At 42.6% G+C, this 18152-nt stretch overlaps 1 protein-coding gene and 1 non-coding gene across 2 annotated transcripts; both read right to left on the bottom strand.

The window, feature by feature from the left end:
* Positions 1 to 6036: 6036 nt before the first annotated feature.
* Positions 6037 to 7791, bottom strand: RPS20 (ribosomal protein S20). Its single transcript, XM_032181821.1, has 4 exons — positions 7680 to 7791; positions 7357 to 7456; positions 6528 to 6601; positions 6037 to 6262 (listed from the first exon to the last, which is right to left on the bottom strand). The coding sequence occupies exons 1-4, from the start codon at positions 7680 to 7682 to the stop codon at positions 6080 to 6082; spliced, it is 360 nt and encodes a 119-aa protein (XP_032037712.1). The 5' UTR covers positions 7683 to 7791; the 3' UTR covers positions 6037 to 6079.
* LOC116486935 lies at positions 6684 to 6749 on the bottom strand. Its single transcript, XR_004253037.1, has one exon. It is a non-coding gene; the product is annotated as a small nucleolar RNA U54 (small nucleolar RNA).
* Positions 7792 to 18152: the final 10361 nt, after the last annotated feature.

Consider the following 18152-nt stretch of genomic DNA (forward strand, 5'->3'; position numbering starts at 1 on the left):
CTTTTTCTTGGATTCCCTTCCACCAACTTTTCCTCACTTTCCCTTTCTATCTCCCTCTTTTCCTTCTCCCATTCTTCCTTTCCTCCCTCCCTCTTCTCTCACACCCCTCTCCTTTTTCCCTTCCTCTCCCTCCTCCCTACTCACCTCCCACCCCAACCAGCCCTTTCCAAACCCTACTATTTTGTGACTGGGGCTGGCAGTATAAAAGCTATGAAAACAAAGCTACAGGGAACCTTAAAATGATTGAAGTGGAAAAATGGCAACGTGAAACAAGTTATGAATAGCATAAATGAAGTACAGGAAATTTGAAGCATACCCTTTGATTGATAGATGGTGCTATCAGTAGTGAAGGAACATGAATTAGTTTCAAGTCTAGTTTGATTGCTTTTTCCCAGCTAAGTAAGAGGCAGGATACAGTTACCTGGCACTCACATAACTAGATAAATGTGGAATACAGTATGACAGGAAAATGGATTTTACACCAGCCAGGCTACCAAAACCACAAACTCAACTGTCAATATAGCTTGACGGTGTTTTGAAGCATCAGCAGCAGTGATTATCAATTGTAGCTAAATCTGACATCTGCGTGCAGAGTTGGCCACACTAATAATCCACGTGCAGCACGGAGTACAGGGGGGACTGCTTTGCCTAGCAGTCTCCATAACAAGTCAGTCTGACAACTCGTTTAGCAGCTCTGAGAGGCTGGGTACTGAATTTAGGCCACTCATTTACTCACTGCACCAGGCTCTAAGCCCCTGTGCTCTCTAACATCCCCTCCACATTGCAGGATGAGGAACGCAGGTTAGCTGTGCTAAATCCTAACGAGCTACAGAAGGATCCCACCTCAGCAGCACGTGCCATCAGCTTCACAGAAGTAGGGAGCAGAGGCCCTGAAGCAGTCAGAACTGCAGAGCTGAAATCCAGCTGGTAACATGCCCCTGTTGTTGTCTACCCCAGCTAACCCCATAGCTACGTTGGCATGAGTTGGACCATTTCTGGCAGTGTACATACCAACTGCATCATAAAATGGTTTGGGTTGGAAGTGACCTTAAGGATCCCCTGATTCCAATCCCATGCCATGTGCAGGGACACCTCCCACCAGACCAGGTTGCCCAAAGCCCCATCCAGCCTGGCCTTGAGCACCTCCAGGGATGGGGCACCCCCAGCTTCTCTGGGCAGCATGTGCCAGCGCCTCACCACCCTCACAGTAAATAATTTCTTCCTACCATCTGATCTAAGTCCGTATGTGCAGCATAACTTTCTCCAGAGTCACCAATAGGAGAGTAGGATCACCGCCAGTTGTACCAAGAACAGAATTTCATCCTGTGCTCTTATGCCTTGCTTGCATGTATTGTTATATCTATAAGCAACAGGTAATCAGTTAACTTGAGATTTTGCAAACATTCATTTTTTGGGGGGCTGAGAAAGCCTTCATACCATTCAGAATGGACTGTACAGCTAATATCTTGGAAAATGAACAATTTTGTTTTTTACATGAAGACAAAAGCTCTAAAATAAAAATCTTCAGCACTTATTTTTCTCCTCCCTCACTGCTTTTAAGGGCATACAAGTAGTTTCATTGACGGTCAGGCATTCAGAAGTTTCCCAATCCAAAGAAGGATAAGAAATAACTTGTAAAACAATTTTGTAAATTGATTTATCCTTACAGACAGCTCAGATGGCTGAATGACACCAAATAGGAAATACTGCGGCACTACATATTAGTCAATGAGAACTGACTAGGGAAAACTACATTGAAACTGGGGAAAAAATCCTACTGGAAAAAAATTGAAAGGTTTCATCTCTGGCAGATTAAACGCTAGAGCACGCAGGAAAAAAGGAAACAGTAAATCTCAAGAAGCAAATCAGAGCAAAATATTAAATCCTTCTTCAAACAGGTTGGGTACAAATTATAAAGCCCATGAGGCCTTGCAAAGATCAGGGCTGACAGACACACTGCAGAGACCTCATCCTCCCAGGGCAGCTGTGTGCAGCAGTGTCTGCAAGGGGGGAGCGGGGAATGAGGTGAACTCCTGTGATTGCATGTGCACATGTGCGTGTAAAACACCAAAGCATCTAAAAAATGACAGAATAAACTGTAAAAGCTGTAACTGTAAAAGTCCCAGAAAAAAAATTGACAGGAAGAAGACTGGGAAATCAACCAAGACCAAGCATTTTGGACATTCCCAAGAAACTCAAGGGTCAAACGCGTGTATTATTCTTAGAAGTATGTGATATCTTGCATGAAAACTTTCATTTCTTGAGCCACACACAGAGCTAAGAGTGACCACAACTTTTAAACAAGATACTAATGGGGTTTCACAAGAGATAGAGGTATGGTTAATTAATTAATAAAAATTGTGATAGTCATATTTATGCAGGTGTCCACTAATTCTCTTTGGAAGAAGTACATGGCTTAAAAAAGTCACAGCTTACAATACCAGATCTATTTGGGGGAGAAGAAAAAAAAATATTTCTTAGCTCTGCAACCAACCTGAGATTCGTGGTTTTCCAGTTCTGCTACAGAAAAGGGCCTCACCCTCAAGAAAACTTTCAAGGGTTGGTATGCCTATTCATAAAAACAAACAAACAAAAAAAAAAAAACAAGATGCATTGTTGTAACGACCTCTTTTTAAATAAAACAGCCCCAAACCATACCAGCACACATCTCTGATGCACTGTTTCCTATTTTATCTTGCTGCCTCCCTTTCTCCTTTCTTGTGAGGTTCACACCCTGAGCTGTCACTTGCTTCTTGACCTCCTAATGCCCTGAAGTTACCCCCTTCTTCCACATCACCCCACACCTCTGTGTTATTTTCTATGATGAAGCAGATATTTTGATTTATTATTATTATTATTTTTTTTTTTTTAAAAAAGGAAGCTATGGGAGGTGCAAAATGCACTGTCTCCACCTTCTGGCCTCCCTCAGTATTGAATTCAAGCTGCAGTTTTTAATTGCTGCTCCGTATTTCTGCACTTCCATGTTGCATGGAGTGTGTTCAGGTAACAGACTGCCACACTCTCACCTTCCAGAGACCACCTCTTTGCCACCACCTTCCTCACAGTAACAACATTCACTTGCTAATACAGGCTTTTCCACACTGCTCCTCATACAAAGGTCCCCCACCCAAGTGAAGCAAGAGTGACAGGGAGATTTTGAGGGACCCCAACACTCCCTCCTTTCCCACCGATATTCAGAGGCCCTGCTTTTTTTTGGCTATGTGTTTCACCAAAGTCTCACCAACTCCCCACAGCCTTCCCATGACCAGCACACCACTCTGTACAGGGTTAAGCCACCTGAGGGCAGTCAATTAGGGAACCTGCTACCCTAAAAGTAGCTATGGTTATACCATCTTCAAAGATGAGCTACAGCAGAGCACTGAAACTTCTTATTTCCAAGCACCAAAGAAATTTTCAACAAGGATTTGTATCCCCTTTTAGGTTACTAATAGGAACAGCAGGGTCACATTACATTCAGTGCAATTACTGAAGTCCTTCACTTCTTCCTCAAAAACTTAGCATGCACCACTGAGTATTGACCACCTGCACTTGCTACAGGTTATAACCTATTTGTAAGCAATGAGTAGCAAGCAGAATAATCAAACAGCTGGGGGACAGAGCACTTCTTACTGCAGAAATATTTGCCTGAACTAAAGCCTGAAAAATGAATTAAAGAGAGGGTAGGAGGACACATTACAAAACCAATCCGCACCTCCTGCTCCTCTGGGTTGTACAGTACTGTTGACTCCATAGGTGAGGGTTTACCCACCACGTCCAGAAAAGAAACTGATTCCAATATATCAGATAATTCTGCAGGGATGCAGCTTTTCCCCTCGTCATCCATGGCTCTGTACAAAGGAACTTGCAAGAAAGATATATAATATATATATATGTATATATATATATATATATTTTTTTTTCACTGAATAAGCCAAAAGACACAGAAATAAAAAAAAAGGGAATAGGGTAGTATGCATGTGATGAAGAAAAAAAAATAGTTTTTTTTTCACATAACAAGCCAAAATACATAAGAATAAAAAAGAGAGCAGGGTAGCATGCATATAATCAACAAAAAATATCATTTTTTTTCACAGAACAAGCCAAAATACGCATGAAAAAGAACAGGGAGCAGGGCAGTAGGCGTAAAACCAGCCTCTTCTGAGGAAAACCAGGTGCCCAGAGCAAGGCTGGGGGGAGCCCTGCACACACCGGGGCTGTACCGGGGAACCCAGGGGCTGGGGCACACGGACGGCCCCGGCCCCTTTCCCCTCAGGCTCGCCCCACACCGTGAGGGGCTCAGCCCCGAGCCCCGAGCCCCCCGCCGCCCGCCATGACAGGGGGCGCGCGCAGGGCGGGAATCCGCGAGGGCGGGAAACTGCAGCACCGCGCGCGCCCAACGGGCGCCAACCGCCGCTACCTCGCCGCGCGCGCGCCAGAAGCACCCCCCCCCGAACGCGCGCGGGGAGCGTTTTGGGCGGGGGGGAGGCGGGCGCTGATTGGCTGGCGGGGAGGGGGCGGGGTCAGCGGTGCGGGCGGCAGGGGGCGCCCGCCGCGCGGCGTGAGGCGTTGTGGGGGGGCGGGGGCGCGCGCGTGACGCGATCGTGAGGCGGCTCCGGCCGCTGTGGGGCTGAGGTGCCCGGTGAGGTGCCCGGGTGAGCCCTCTGCATCCCTCCCGGTGCGTTAGGACAGCAGGGTACTGGGTCAGGCCGAGTGAGGAAGACTTGGGTGCAATATAGTTATAATCACACACAGAAGTCATCCAGTAATGCTCTCCGCCTGTTAGTCCGCTGCCTGCCTGCTTGTCCCCTCTAACCTGACCCAAGTCATGATGTCCTAACCACGCTCTTCAGAGCACCCTGTAAGGCACAACGGACTTTAAAAATGAGACTAAAAATATTTGTCAGGCAGCTCATTTGTAAAACGTTACCAGAGATGGACCTTCAGGAAGACACTGCTTTTTTTTTGCCCTCTCTTGACACATTTCTTTGAACAGCTCTTCCCAAGGAAGCAGGCTACCAACATGTAAACGTGACAAGATTTCTCACCTCCTCAGTTCACCACAGCACTTGAGCCTGCTAAGACAGAGCCCTTCTAAGGAAGGCTTTAAATTTAATGAAATTAAGACAAGTGGGCCGATGAGGGTCTCCTGCATCTTAGCAAAGAAAGCTCAAGCTTTGTTCTCTGTTTTGGGTCTTGGTGAATGCAAACGAAACATGAGGCTCTCCACACAAACTTGTGTCCTCATTGCTGCTTGTTTAATTAAAGTTCTCCCATGTGCTCAGGGCAGAAGCCAGAATGGCAGCCTCATCTTAAATGCATGAAGGGCATTACCTGACTCAGGGCTTTCCCTCTTGTACATTGAAGAATCACAATTTAGTTTGCAGAATAAATAAACCCAAGCTCACACAACCACACACCTGAGAGCCCCAAGTAGCAACAAATAGGTATTTTGTTGCTTTACATAAAAGCTATGTAAAATGTAAACTGTAGTTTGTTAATATTCAACCTATGAAAAATCTAAACCTCAAAAAAAATAAGAGTTTCACGGCTTCATCTTGACTGTGGTTCTATGAACAAGTCTAGAAAGAACTTAATCCATTCAACATAATCACCACAAATGATTTTTTTTTTTTTAACAGCCCCAACTATTGAACTGTGAAAAGTGTGGGAGAAAAAGTGCTGCTTTACTTCATAGCAAAAAAAAAATAATTTTAAAAAATCAAAACTCTGTAGTTTACCTAGGCATCAGTTTTAATGCTATTGCTTGTCTGTGATTTCAGCCAAAATTAAATTACTGAAAAATGTTTTTTCCATAAAGGATTCAAGTGCTGTGCATGTCCACATAGTCACCAAACTCTAAAGAAACTGTGATGCCCCAATTTCATCCTCCTCATGTTGCAACTGATGTATTCATCAAGGACCAACAAAATGCAGCCCTCCTCCAAAGCACACTGATTATGATTCCTGCTGCCTTTCTTCACGAAAATCAGAGGACTACCAAGGACTCTGGGTACAAGCATAAAAACGCACCGCCAATAATATTTGTAAGTCGGCTTTATTCAAAGTAGATGACCATCTTTTAGGCATCGGCAATAGTGACTTCGACTTCTACACCCGGTTCGATGCTGATGGAAGTGATCTGCTTCACGATCTCGGAAGGGCTGTGCAAGTCGATGAGCCGCTTGTGGATGCGCATCTGGAAACGGTCCCAGGTCTTCGAACCCTCCCCACAAGGTGTCTTCCTGGTGGTGATGCGCAGAGTCTGCAGCGAGACCACAAACACGGGGTATCAGGCTGAGGCACACAGAAGCCCCTTTCCCTTTTCAGCATTTATGGCACTACTACACAGCTGTCCTCAGTGTCAAAGCACCTTGTCAAGTCACACTATACCGCCCTCAGTTTAGTAGTACTGCTTTTCATCATAACTTTTTCTCTAAAATTTGTTGTCAGTGCTCATTTACAGAAAAAAAAAAGTGCTCATTTACAGGAAAAAAAAGTGATTTTCCCCATCTTGGAAGTTTCCTCACCTTGGTGGGCATGCGAACAGGTCCTTTCACCTTGAGGTTTTTCTCCTTAGCACCTCTGATCAAGTCGGCACAGACTGAAAAATACAAAAAAAAGAGTTTCAGGCTTGGGTGGTTGTGTTCTTTTTGTTAGTTTTAAGTGAAGATTTAGAAAAGATACGTTGGCTCGGAATAGCGTATAGAGTGATCACTGCGATTCACGTCTAGGAGTTCTCTTCATAGCCAACTGCGTGGAAGCGGGAGGCTGACCCCGGGTTCGCAGAACCACGCTGGAACAGCAGCCAGCAGCTCTCGCTGCACACATCCAGCTAGATTTAAGCTGTTAGCAGCCCAAAGAGCCGGCAACAAACATTGATTCTGCAATATTTACAGCATACTGGCAAAGTCAGTTCCTAAACAAGACAAAATAATTCCTGGGTGAATGTTAAACTTGTACCTGACTGCTTAATAACGAGAACGACAGAATATCAACCAGGAAACCCGTGCCTGTTGGCTCTTACACCTTCCACCAGTAAAATCTGAAATCCCCACAAGACCTGCGGGACATTACATTATAACTACGGGCGCTCTTACATTAACACCGAGGACGTGGATTTTCAGTACAATGCAAAAACCCTAAAACTAGTTTCAGTTAAAAAATAGATTAGATCCTTGCAACTAACCTTGTTAGCTGCAAACAGGCAATTTTTAAATTAAAATAGGCTGTACAAACAGGCAGATGCTAAGATCCAATTCCAACTAGTTTCAACACACTGCATTTTGCCATATCTCGTATATATCAGTTGTTACTTTAAAAGCTAGCCCAGATAAATCCGAAAAAGGCCTCGCTCACCCTTCTCGAGTGACTTCACGTTGCGACTCGTCAGCGTGATCCGGATGCGATGGATGGCCACCTCCTGCTCCACGGGTGCCTTGCCGGTGTCCTTAAACGCCTAAAAGGTCAAAGGGCGTCAGCATCAAACCCTACGGCCCGCACCACCCACCGCCCAGACACTGAACCCCAAAACGAACACCTTTAGGATCTCATATCCCTAGCAACTGAGGAGACCGAGTTTAAGGAAAAAAAAGGCTGAAAATCAAGCGCCGGCCACGCGGCGCGGTGCGGGGAGGGCAGCGCCGTGCCCCCGCCGGGCTCCGTCCCCGTCCCCGCCTCACCATGGCGGCAGCGGGGCCTTCCTGGCCGACTTATTCCCGGGCGGGGGCGGTGCGGGGCCCAGCGAACAGCGGTGAGCCAGGAGGAGGCAGCGGAGCGGCGGCGAGAGGAAGGCCCGGCCGCGGGGCCGCGCTTATATAGCGGGCGGGGCGCCGGCGTGCAGGGCTGCACCGCCTCCATCCGGGAGCTGCGGGACCTTTCACCCCGCTGCAGCGCCCGGAACCGGCGGGGAGCCCTGTGGTGGTGGTGCTGTGGGATGGGGATGGGGATGGGTCCTGGGGTGCTCAGTGGGGTGTCACCCTGTCCCCCTCGCCTCTACTGTCCCCCGGGAGGAGAGGCAGATGAAGCTTTGAGGGGGGGTTAAGCAAAAATATTGCTTTCATTCCTCCCCCCCCCCCCCCCCCCGCGACCAGGAGTTTAATTAATTCTGTTTGTTGAACTCCCTTCCTTCAGGTTCTGCTCCAGAAGGATGCCTTCCTGATGGGAGGACTCGTTGGTGTGGCCTGGGCGTTTATAAGCGCCAGCTGCAAAGCTGCTTGCTCGAAGTGTACCCATCCTGCATGTGTTGCTACTTACCTGATGGAGAAACGGCTATCATAACTTAGGAAACAATGGGTGGTAGTAAGATCATTGCAATCAGCTCTTAAAAACAGCATATCAATCCTATTTGTGGGCATTTTGTCCAGTAATAACAGAAGTGGGTAACGTTAGCAAGACTACCGCCACCTTTGGAAGCTTAGTAATTACTGCATCTGTTCAAAAAAAGCCTGCTTGGTGTTTTAGTCTGAATTTCGTTTCAGCTATCACACTGCTATTTATATATATATTATTTTTTTTTCCCTGATCAAATACTTCATGGTTCTTCAAATGGTCCTTCCATTTCCCATGAGATGCATAACTTTTATATGCCACTTACCGCATTGCTCAGTTCAGAATTGTTTTGCAGTGGGGTCACTTGTACTTGCTCTTTGTAGTCCCTCATTTGCTAATGCATTGTTTCTGAATTTGATGGCGTGTTCTGATAAAGCAGCTTCAATAAACATGAATACAGAAGTAGTCATCCTGTTACAACTTCCCTTGCCAATTGCAATCCGTACTTGGAAAATCTGTTTGGTGATAGTCCTGCTTCTCTGGCCTCTTCCTCCCTGCAGTGAAAGCAGCTTTTGTTTCTAGTAGTTTGTTTTCTGATCTGATTAACAATTACATTAACAACTTTGAACTCAATTATCCATAAGGAATCCATGTTTACGCTGTTATCAGCTGTTCCAACTACTTCCTGAGGAAGTTTTCCATTCTAGAAGTGTTTTATATTCATCATTCTTAAATACATAACCTCACATCGATCATGCTAAAGCACTTGATTTTTCCAGTAATCCAGATGATTCCAAATCACCTGTCTTGCTACACTATTTACTTAGAGCTTTTTGAATATTATTAGTAGACTTTATTTCCAATAAAATGTTAAGTAGCTTGGTGTCAAGAACTAATTCCAGTGGGATTCAATTAGAAAGACACCTGAGCAATTCCTCACTGATGACACACACCTGTAACCTTAAATTTTATTTACTTACATTGAATTACATGTGCACAACTAAGCCAGTTTCCAGGTGCTACATTGAATAAGCCTATGTACAAATTTGTTAGATCAACACTGTTCCTATTGTCTACCAAACATAAGCCCTAATGGTAAGAGAAATAAAGTCAAAAGGTGTGTTTCATATATTTGATCTGTGTTATTTAAGTGTTGTAATTTATTTTTTGTTCCTCTACCAAGGATTCAGTTGTTCTTTTATTTTTTTTCCCCTTGGGATTAATGCAAGGTTGACAGTAAACTTCTGATTTTGTTCCTTTCTTATGTTTTTCTAATATTGGCGCCACCTCAGCCTTCTGTGAGATTTTTTTTTTTTTTTTTTTTTTTCTGAGCTTCCCCAGATTTCTCAAAGCTTATGGAAAATCCACATTAACAGCACACAAGTCTCCTTTGCCAGCTCTTAAAATTCTTGGATGCAAGCTATCTGGAGCTGCTGATTTAAAAAATGCCTTACTTCAATTCCTGTGTTTAAGGCTTTCCTTAGTTATTGTTAGAATTTTCTGATACTAATACATTGTTTTTTTGCCAGAAATCCAGAACAGAAATTTATCTAAACTTTCTGCTTTCTCTGAAATATAGATATTTTTAATTACTCCTTCCTGCTTTTCACATGGGTAAATATCCATTGTCAATGTAACATAGCTTACCTTCTGAATATTCTACAGCTTTTAGCATGTAATACCTGTTTTGTTTTATGCCTGTTTTCCCTTTGGTTACATATTTGTTTTAATACAGGTTTCTCTCCCAGCCAGTGCCCACTTCAGTTTAGCTATGAAATTCTGAGTTAGTACATGTAATAAATACAGTGCTTTCCTTATATCACATAACTAAGAAGGTAAAAGATTAAGAAGCAAGCCTTCCTTTTAACATGACCAAATAGCCTGTAGCAGAAGCTATTTAATACCTAATTTCATGATATGTCAATCAGAATATTTTCCCATGTCCATTCACAACTTTTTTTTTTTTTTTAGTACATAGATCACTGTTCTTTCCTTTGACCAGCTTGTCCTTCAGAAATAGCCTGAGAGTGATCTGAATATTTTGTTATCCAGCTATTTTCCACCAGGTTATAGTAAAAACAATTTGATGCAATTTATGCTTCCAAATTAATTACTCAGTTTATCCTGTTAATTAACTATGCATGTGTTGGGAGTTAGGTTCTTGTAATCATTTGTGGTTCTTTGCTTAATTTTAGCTTGAACATCTTTACTTTCTGATAAATGAATGCTCGTCGGATTCTTTATCTATTTATTGTCATTGAATTTAATCTTGCTAAGTTTTGCCTGAGAAGATTTTTTTCCCCCTGTGACTGAGGCTAACATCCAAATTATCCTAAAAATATTCCGATATTCTACAAATCTAAATCCATTAAGTCTGTTGTCAGTCTAACCTTCTGTCCTCCTTTGCTTGTGTGACAAAAGACATCTCTGAGATCTCCTAGGTTCCTCCTAGTGCTGGGGTGGTCATAAATCACGAGCAGATTCTGGTTTCAGCCTACCTATGTGACTGAAGGACTAACTGAATGAGCGTGTGCCTGCTGGCACTCAGCGTCTTCTGAAGTACTACAGTAACCAGTCCCGAAGTCAAGGCTTGTGAATGGTTTGGACAGGGCTCACAGTAGCCTCCTTAGACTTGCTTTGTCACTTTTGATAGTGATTATTCAATGCTGGCATCTCACTGGAATTGGGGCCAGGGTTATGCCAGGTTAAGCCTGTAGCTCTTTGCTTTAACGTATTGCCGAAATACGTTCCTCTTTACTTTGAAAATTACTTCCTTCTCCAAGTTCTTTGAACACTGAGATTTTTATTTGAACTTCTGGTCATAAAATACCTGTGAAGCAGGATCGTAGTCAAGGCTTCTCAGGAAATCATCAGTAGGCAGTGGAGTATTTAAACCAGTCAGCAGCAATTCAATAAAAACTATTTTCAAGCATTTTCGGAAAGGCTTCAGCGTTTGCTTGGTCTTAATTGCAAGTATCTGCAGATCCTCTTGTATTGACTTGAAGTTAGTCAGATGTCTCATATCTCAGAAATCTCCAAGTTCTTTGCTCATCCCTTAGATAGAACCTGTTAATATCCTTCTGTAGATTCTGAATATCTGTATTTACTCAGTACAGTACAACAGAAACGGCAGTACTAGAATCTTGCAAAGTGCTAACAAGCACCTACAAATTTCCTCAATATCCTGCTGTGCCAAATTCCCCAAATTCTAGTCCCACGTACACATTCACACACCTCCCAGCCTCTGGTCACGAGTGTGGTTTACTCCCCACTGTGGGGAGTGCAGGTTCCCCTGTTCCTAAATGCTAGCTGGAGATGTGGGCACATGTTCTCGTGTAGTCACCCCATGTGCTGCCAAAAATGTACCCCGGGTTCCCACCTGCTCCCCAGAGAGTGGGGTCCCGGCTGGTGGCTGAGGGTCCCCTTGTGGGTGGCAGCTGCTTGCCGAGTGTGGTGGGGAGGACAGCTCTTTTCAGGGTAACTCGTTTCCTCAAAAGGCTCTTGTTGTTTAACCTGGGTGATCATTGCTTTAAGCAAACTTTGTTAATGTTAGATTCCTCTTGGCATTATCAGGTTTTGGGCAAACACCCTGAGAACAGTCAGGTTTGGGCATTCAGCTCACACGCACCATTTACACTCACATTCCTCCCGTGTCATCTGTCGGTATCGAGGCCGCGCTACCAAGGGGGGGCGTGCAATTCCTGTGCAGAAAACCCCTACGTCAGCCCTGTAAAAGCAGACCTAGTGGGAACAGAAACAAAATGGTATTTCTACAACCAGTTTCCACTTTAGAAATCACCTGGGAAGACTTCACGTGTGGAAAGGTGAACCAAGTACAAAAACATATTCCAAACTACTTCTCCAGTCCAGTTTTTGCCACTTCAGGCTGTACCACTAGGTGCTGTTTGTCACAATGGGTGATTTACCTGGGGAAAAAAAAAATAGTTCAAGAAGATGCAATAGCTTACAGCATGTGTTAAAAAACTGCATCCATTTCCCAATATCCACGTGGCTGTCTGAGCACAGCAACTGGAAGCAGCTTCCAGGCCAAGTGTTGGCTGCTACACTCACCTCACTGGCTTCTCAGAGCATCGAGGGATCAGCAGCACACACCGGTTGTACAAACTCTCACAACACGTTTTGGGCTAACACAGGCTTTAGGAGCTGTCTTTCTCTCCAAGGTCTGGCTCCTGTGAAGGCTTTGTGGCGAGCTACCAGCAGCAGGGTGTTTGCAAGGTCGGGTGTCTGTCCTTAGGAAGAAAAGGTTGATACAGCTGCAGTAGTTATGTTTAGCAATACACGCAGTACGCATATTCCGCTCATGATGCCTACTGTTTTAGAGCCCTGTTATGAAATTACTGATCACATTTTTTTTTTCTTTGAAAGACCAGTTAATTTAATCTAATTCTTTAGTGAGACAGAGTAGAAGGGAATAGTTTCACAGTGCTTGTGCTGCCTCTGTCATGGAGCAGGGATAATTTCAGGAACGATTCGGACCTCACACTGCCTTATGACTGATGAGCTAGCCTCTTGACACAGAATGCATCACTGCATCACTTTTTTTTTTTTTTTTTTTTTTTTTCCTGAAGTTTTTATTCATCCCTTCAAGGTTAATTTCCTCCTTGCGATATTCCTGAATCACCCATTTTTCAGATGATGAATGTTTGCAAGCACTGGAAAAATTTTAGGAAATGCTTTCTACAGATGAAGAGGGGATATAAAGCAAGGAGGGAATCGGCATCATGATTGCCCACGACTATTAGAGAAGGAGAGTGGTTGCATCTCACGGTTTTATTTAGATTACATCCCAGCATCAGACTGACTTCTGTGTGGCTTGTGAAGAGCTGTCCTTCCTAACCCTACCATCTGTAAAGGAAAAACTAAAGCCAAATTCAGTAACGTGTCTCCTGTTGTGACCTGACCCTGTGTGAACTAGTGAAGTATAATTACTCAAAAACCGACAGAAAGAGGAATAACGTAAAACTTAGAACCTGGAACTAAATGAGATACCTTTGGTGTTAAAGATGTGCTTTAGCAACAGGAATTAATAGCTGCTGAGGAAATCATTACACTGATGGTTCAGAACAGCTGGACAGATCCACGCTGTAACATGAAAGCGATCCAAGAGGCATCAAATATTAAGAAGTTTGGGTTTCAAAGGCCTTGCTGACTTCTTAAAAAGCTAACGTGGCAAAGCGGCAGCTGCAGCCTACTACTTGGAAATTATGAGGTTGTGGTTGGGGGGCAGGAACAACAACTGTAGAGTTTCTCGTGTCGTTTCACAGCAGACTCGACCATCCTGTTTAGGGGAACTTACACGAGAGCGAGGTAAGTCTATTAAAGCTTGTCTTTGACCTAAATACACAGCCAAAGTTCCTATTTGACTTGTAATGAAAACATGGCTTGTACGTTTCCTTTCACACCAGCCTGTAAAACATCACTGTTACAGAATATTGCTTCTTTATTATCCCAGGAAATGTATTATGAAAATACTATAAAGTAGAAAATACATCTCCCCCTGCATCAATCACTCAAATTGTAGCAAGAACAACTCTACCTGAGTGCACATGATCACTCTTCCATCCCAAACATCTCCACCTCCACACACAGAGAAAACTCTGGCGAGAGGTTTTTCAAGGGGAGCAGGATCTTGTTTAAAACTGAGGTAAAAACAGCATTAGGACAAAAGAAGGTGGTGGTCAAGAATATTCAATTTTTAGGCAAGTCAAGTTAATTTTTGTAATATACATTGGTGTTTTTGAGTATGGTAGCAATGCCCCCTGAAAAAATAAATATCAATACCTGTATTTTTTTCAGCATTATGATCTCATGTTTTTCTTTCAAGTACAAAATGCTTATATTACAACATCATCTTTCAATAGGTTTGTCTATTTGAAGATGTTTCTAAGACCACCCAGCCTGTACTTTGTTTTATCAGTGGCCTCCTTTCCGCAAACTTGCAGCAGGTACATTTCCTTTCTGAGAGTCCCTGATGCATTCAGAGGAAGAACTGCTTCAAACACGCTCTTGTGAAATATTCCTGGTGTGAGGTAGAGCCAGTCACTTTGTTCTGGCTGGCACAAATGTATATGCGACTACTTCTCCCATTTCCTGTAAAAAAAGAAAAAGAAAAAAAAAAAACACCTTTGATATGGAAAACTGAGCTTTTTACTATTTAAATCATAGTGTATATAATGTATCATAAATTATAGAAATTTCGTTTATTTCACTGACAGCCCAGTGAGCAGGTACCTCTAGCATATGGGACAGAAATTCAAACACCATCATAAGATGATTCTTCAAAGGGGAATGTCACTGAAAAACTTGCATCAAATTGCTTTTCTTTTTTTTTTTTTTCTTTTTTTTTTTTTTTTTTTTTGGAGTTTTGGGTTTGCCTCATTGCCTCCTCCAGCCACCCCTTGTCTGCCTGCACAAATGGCTCTTTCACACTACCCTTGCTATGATTTTGTCAGGTAGTGCTAATTTTTATGGTTAAGACACTTTTTCTAAGCACAGTTTGTACTTCAACATACAACTTGATAAAATAAGATATGCAATACAAAAATAATCAAGTTGAACAAAAAAAAAAAAAAAATCAAAGAAATTGTTTGCCTCTGAACGTCAGCCTCTGAAATGATGGAGATATTAGAAATAAAGAACATCCCTTTTCTCCCTTTAAATCAGAAAATATCTAATAATTTAATTCCCAAAAGCTATATAAGTTTGTACAATTTTAAGTGCTTGGAAAGGTTCTGTTGCTTTATATGCAAAGAGAAATTCAGGTGACTTGTCAACGCAGTGATACAGCCCTTTAAAAACTGCGTGTGTGGCTTTTGTGCTGTCTGCAAATCTCGTTAATGAAACTGTTGGATAAGAGAAACAAGGTTGTGGCCAAAGTATATGATAGCTATCTGTCTAAACTTATTGTATTACGCAATATATACACTATTAACTACTATTAAGAAAACACAGCCTCCCCGGTGTGTGAATTCCCACGTGAGCACTCAGCTTTTTTAATACCGCTGTTAAGGTGCAACTTTCCATATTGGTCTCTGGGGCCACTTTCACTGGTGGCATATGTGAATCAAAACTCTTTCACCATTTTTGAAGTGGCTGAGCAAAACACATGGCCTGAAAATAAAACTGGCTTTTCCTTCCGCCCCATTTGGGGGGGAATAACTTAAAAAGGGCTGGACATTTACATTTCCAATACGCAGCCTACTTTGCTCTTTGTAGCCTGGCACATGTGCAGTAGAATATTTATTAAGTTATGAATTACCCTATTATCCCAGGTGCCCTGCAAAGGCGAATGCAGTCACCTCCCTGCTCTGCCGAACACTCGGGCTATTGAACGCCAGGCTGGGTAGGGAGCGCAACAACTCAGCCTCGTGCGCCGACAAATCCAGGTCGGATGGTGCCTCTGCTATCAAATTGTCCCACGGCATCCTGAGCTGACGGCGTACTGGGACAGAAGCCAGTGGACTTTTGTTGCTGTTGTTCCATTTTCTGTCTTTAACTGGTTTAAAGGCTGTTCGTTTGACAGGCAGACAAATATTTGGCAGCTGGGTTAAGTGAAGCATAGAAAGAGGCTCTTTGAACGCTGTATGAGATATTTGCAGCAGATGAATGACTAAAAGTACAAGTAAAATATTCAGCATATAGTTCATGTTAAAAGTAATCATTAATTTTCTACCCCTATTTATATCTTTGTTCTAGTCCAGGCATTTATAAACACAGATGCTAATAATGCAAAAAACCCACACCAATACAAATATTAAGCATCCACTTAAGCCCCCATTGATTTTACAAATATTTGTGGTATTCTCTAAAGCATTTTTTCTTTGCTTTGCTGCAGAGAATAAAACTAGATGCCTATGTTTAGATTATAATCATAAAATACATGAAGGTAAAAATAGGGAGTGTAAAAATAACTCTGGATTGTGATTGCTGAAATTATTTGCATTTGGAGTCTGTGGTACATGATATGAAATGTGGTCCACCTCAGAAAGGTCCAGAATTTCTTACCATTGAATACAAAACCAACCCAATAATCTTCATGCTTCCCATCCTGTATTAATGATGCCCCCACCTCCTAGTTATATAGTGTTTTTATTACATGAAGATAGTGTTGTTACCTCTTGCTTTCTGGGTTGAGGTACAGTATCACAGCAGAAAAATGACACAAAACAAAAAAGGAATATGAAATAAGTGGACACAGAAGAAGCCTCTAAGGAAATAGAAGCAAACAACAGAATATGCCAAGAGTGGGGCTACAGGGGCTTCCTGATGATGGGAAGACAGAAGCTATGTAACAGTGAAATAGATAACCATTGCCTGCTTAATTAGCAAATTTGTCTAACAGTAATTCTCCCACACCACCCTAAAAGAGTACTATAGGAACTGCAGTTTATGCCTCTTTAAAGAAAAAAATAAAAAAGAAGAAAAAGTTATGAAATATCTGTAGATACATCTACTTGGAAACTAAAGGTCCTAAACCTTCAGTAATAGCTTATATGATTGTAAGATGAAAGTAATACAGAATAGTAGTTACATTTCCTTTTTTTTTTTTTTTTTTTTTTTTCTCTTCTCCCTTCTTATCCTTCCCAGAAATTGGTTGTCATGCTGTGGCATTTAGTTGATGGTCGGACATGAGACACCTGACACTTACCCATCAGGACAACTGAGGCTTTGTTCCTTCCTAGTCACAGTCGGGACGATGTGGTCACACTCATTTGAGGAGACCTATGCTAAACCAAACAGGGCATACCTGGCTGGCAGGAGGCTGGAGGGCACAGCCTCTGGATGCACCACAGTGCCAGTGATGCTGCACTGGCTGAATCCGTGCAATGCGGGGTCCCAGGCTTCCCAGTTTGCTAGACCTTACAGAGGTGATCAGGACAAGAATGCTAGTTCAGCCTTTCAAGCTCATTATACCTTTATATAGCCTGCTGAGGCATCTAGTCCACAGATAGAAAAAGCAGTGTCCCTTTTTATATTTTACATCAGGACAAGGTGACACTGATATCAACACTCTGCTTCCACCATAAGCAGTAATAAAAAATTCCTCCCTCCTTTGACCTCCGCAATCCAAACTAGAAATGGACAAATGAGCCTGGGCACTGACTTCACAAGTATTTCATGCTCAGAAAGTACAGAAAGACATTGGTAAATTACAATTACCTGGTTGTAGCACTTTCTCCAGGCCTTCAATAAATCCTTTGCTATGGTTGATAAGCTGCAGATGATCAGTTTCAGGAACGAGGAGAACAAATGAGGGATGAGATATCCCTAAAGTCTGTATCCCTTAAAGTTCACCTTGACTTGTAACTGCGACTTACTAAACATTTGGAACATCACATGTTGCATACATACATATGGGGAAGGAAAGGAAAAAAAAAAAAATCAGCTTGGGGAAAATTTCAGATGAACAGAATTCCACAGGAGCTGTAACACAATCATCTGAAACAGCGCTCTGCTAGCATCATGTGTCCTCTGCTAGCGTTTTATACAGAGGTATGCAAGTGTGAGAGAGCAAAGTGCAATGTGCAGCTCCACTCATTGGCTTTTATGCCAGGTTTAGAAGCAAGAAGGCATCTTCTAGAAATCTGAAGCTTGAAATGAAGAAAACAGAGGATAAGACTCTGGTGGATTAAATATAAAAATATAAGAATAAATGGGAAAAAAAAGTCTTCAAGGAATTAACAAAAAGTTAATTCATTTTTTTAACTGAATTAACATTTTATAATTAATAAGTAATAATTCATAGTTTTCAGAATATCAAGAATGAGAAATCTGCCAAAACTTTCTGGTAGGTCTACTGATATTAACGCGTGAAGAAAAGAAAAAGCACAAAATTCCAACCTGACCCCCCAAGACAACAAAGG

The sequence above is a fragment of the Aythya fuligula genome, chromosome 2, assembly GCF_009819795.1.
Source record: "Aythya fuligula isolate bAytFul2 chromosome 2, bAytFul2.pri, whole genome shotgun sequence".
NCBI classification, from domain to species: Eukaryota; Metazoa; Chordata; class Aves; order Anseriformes; family Anatidae; genus Aythya; species Aythya fuligula.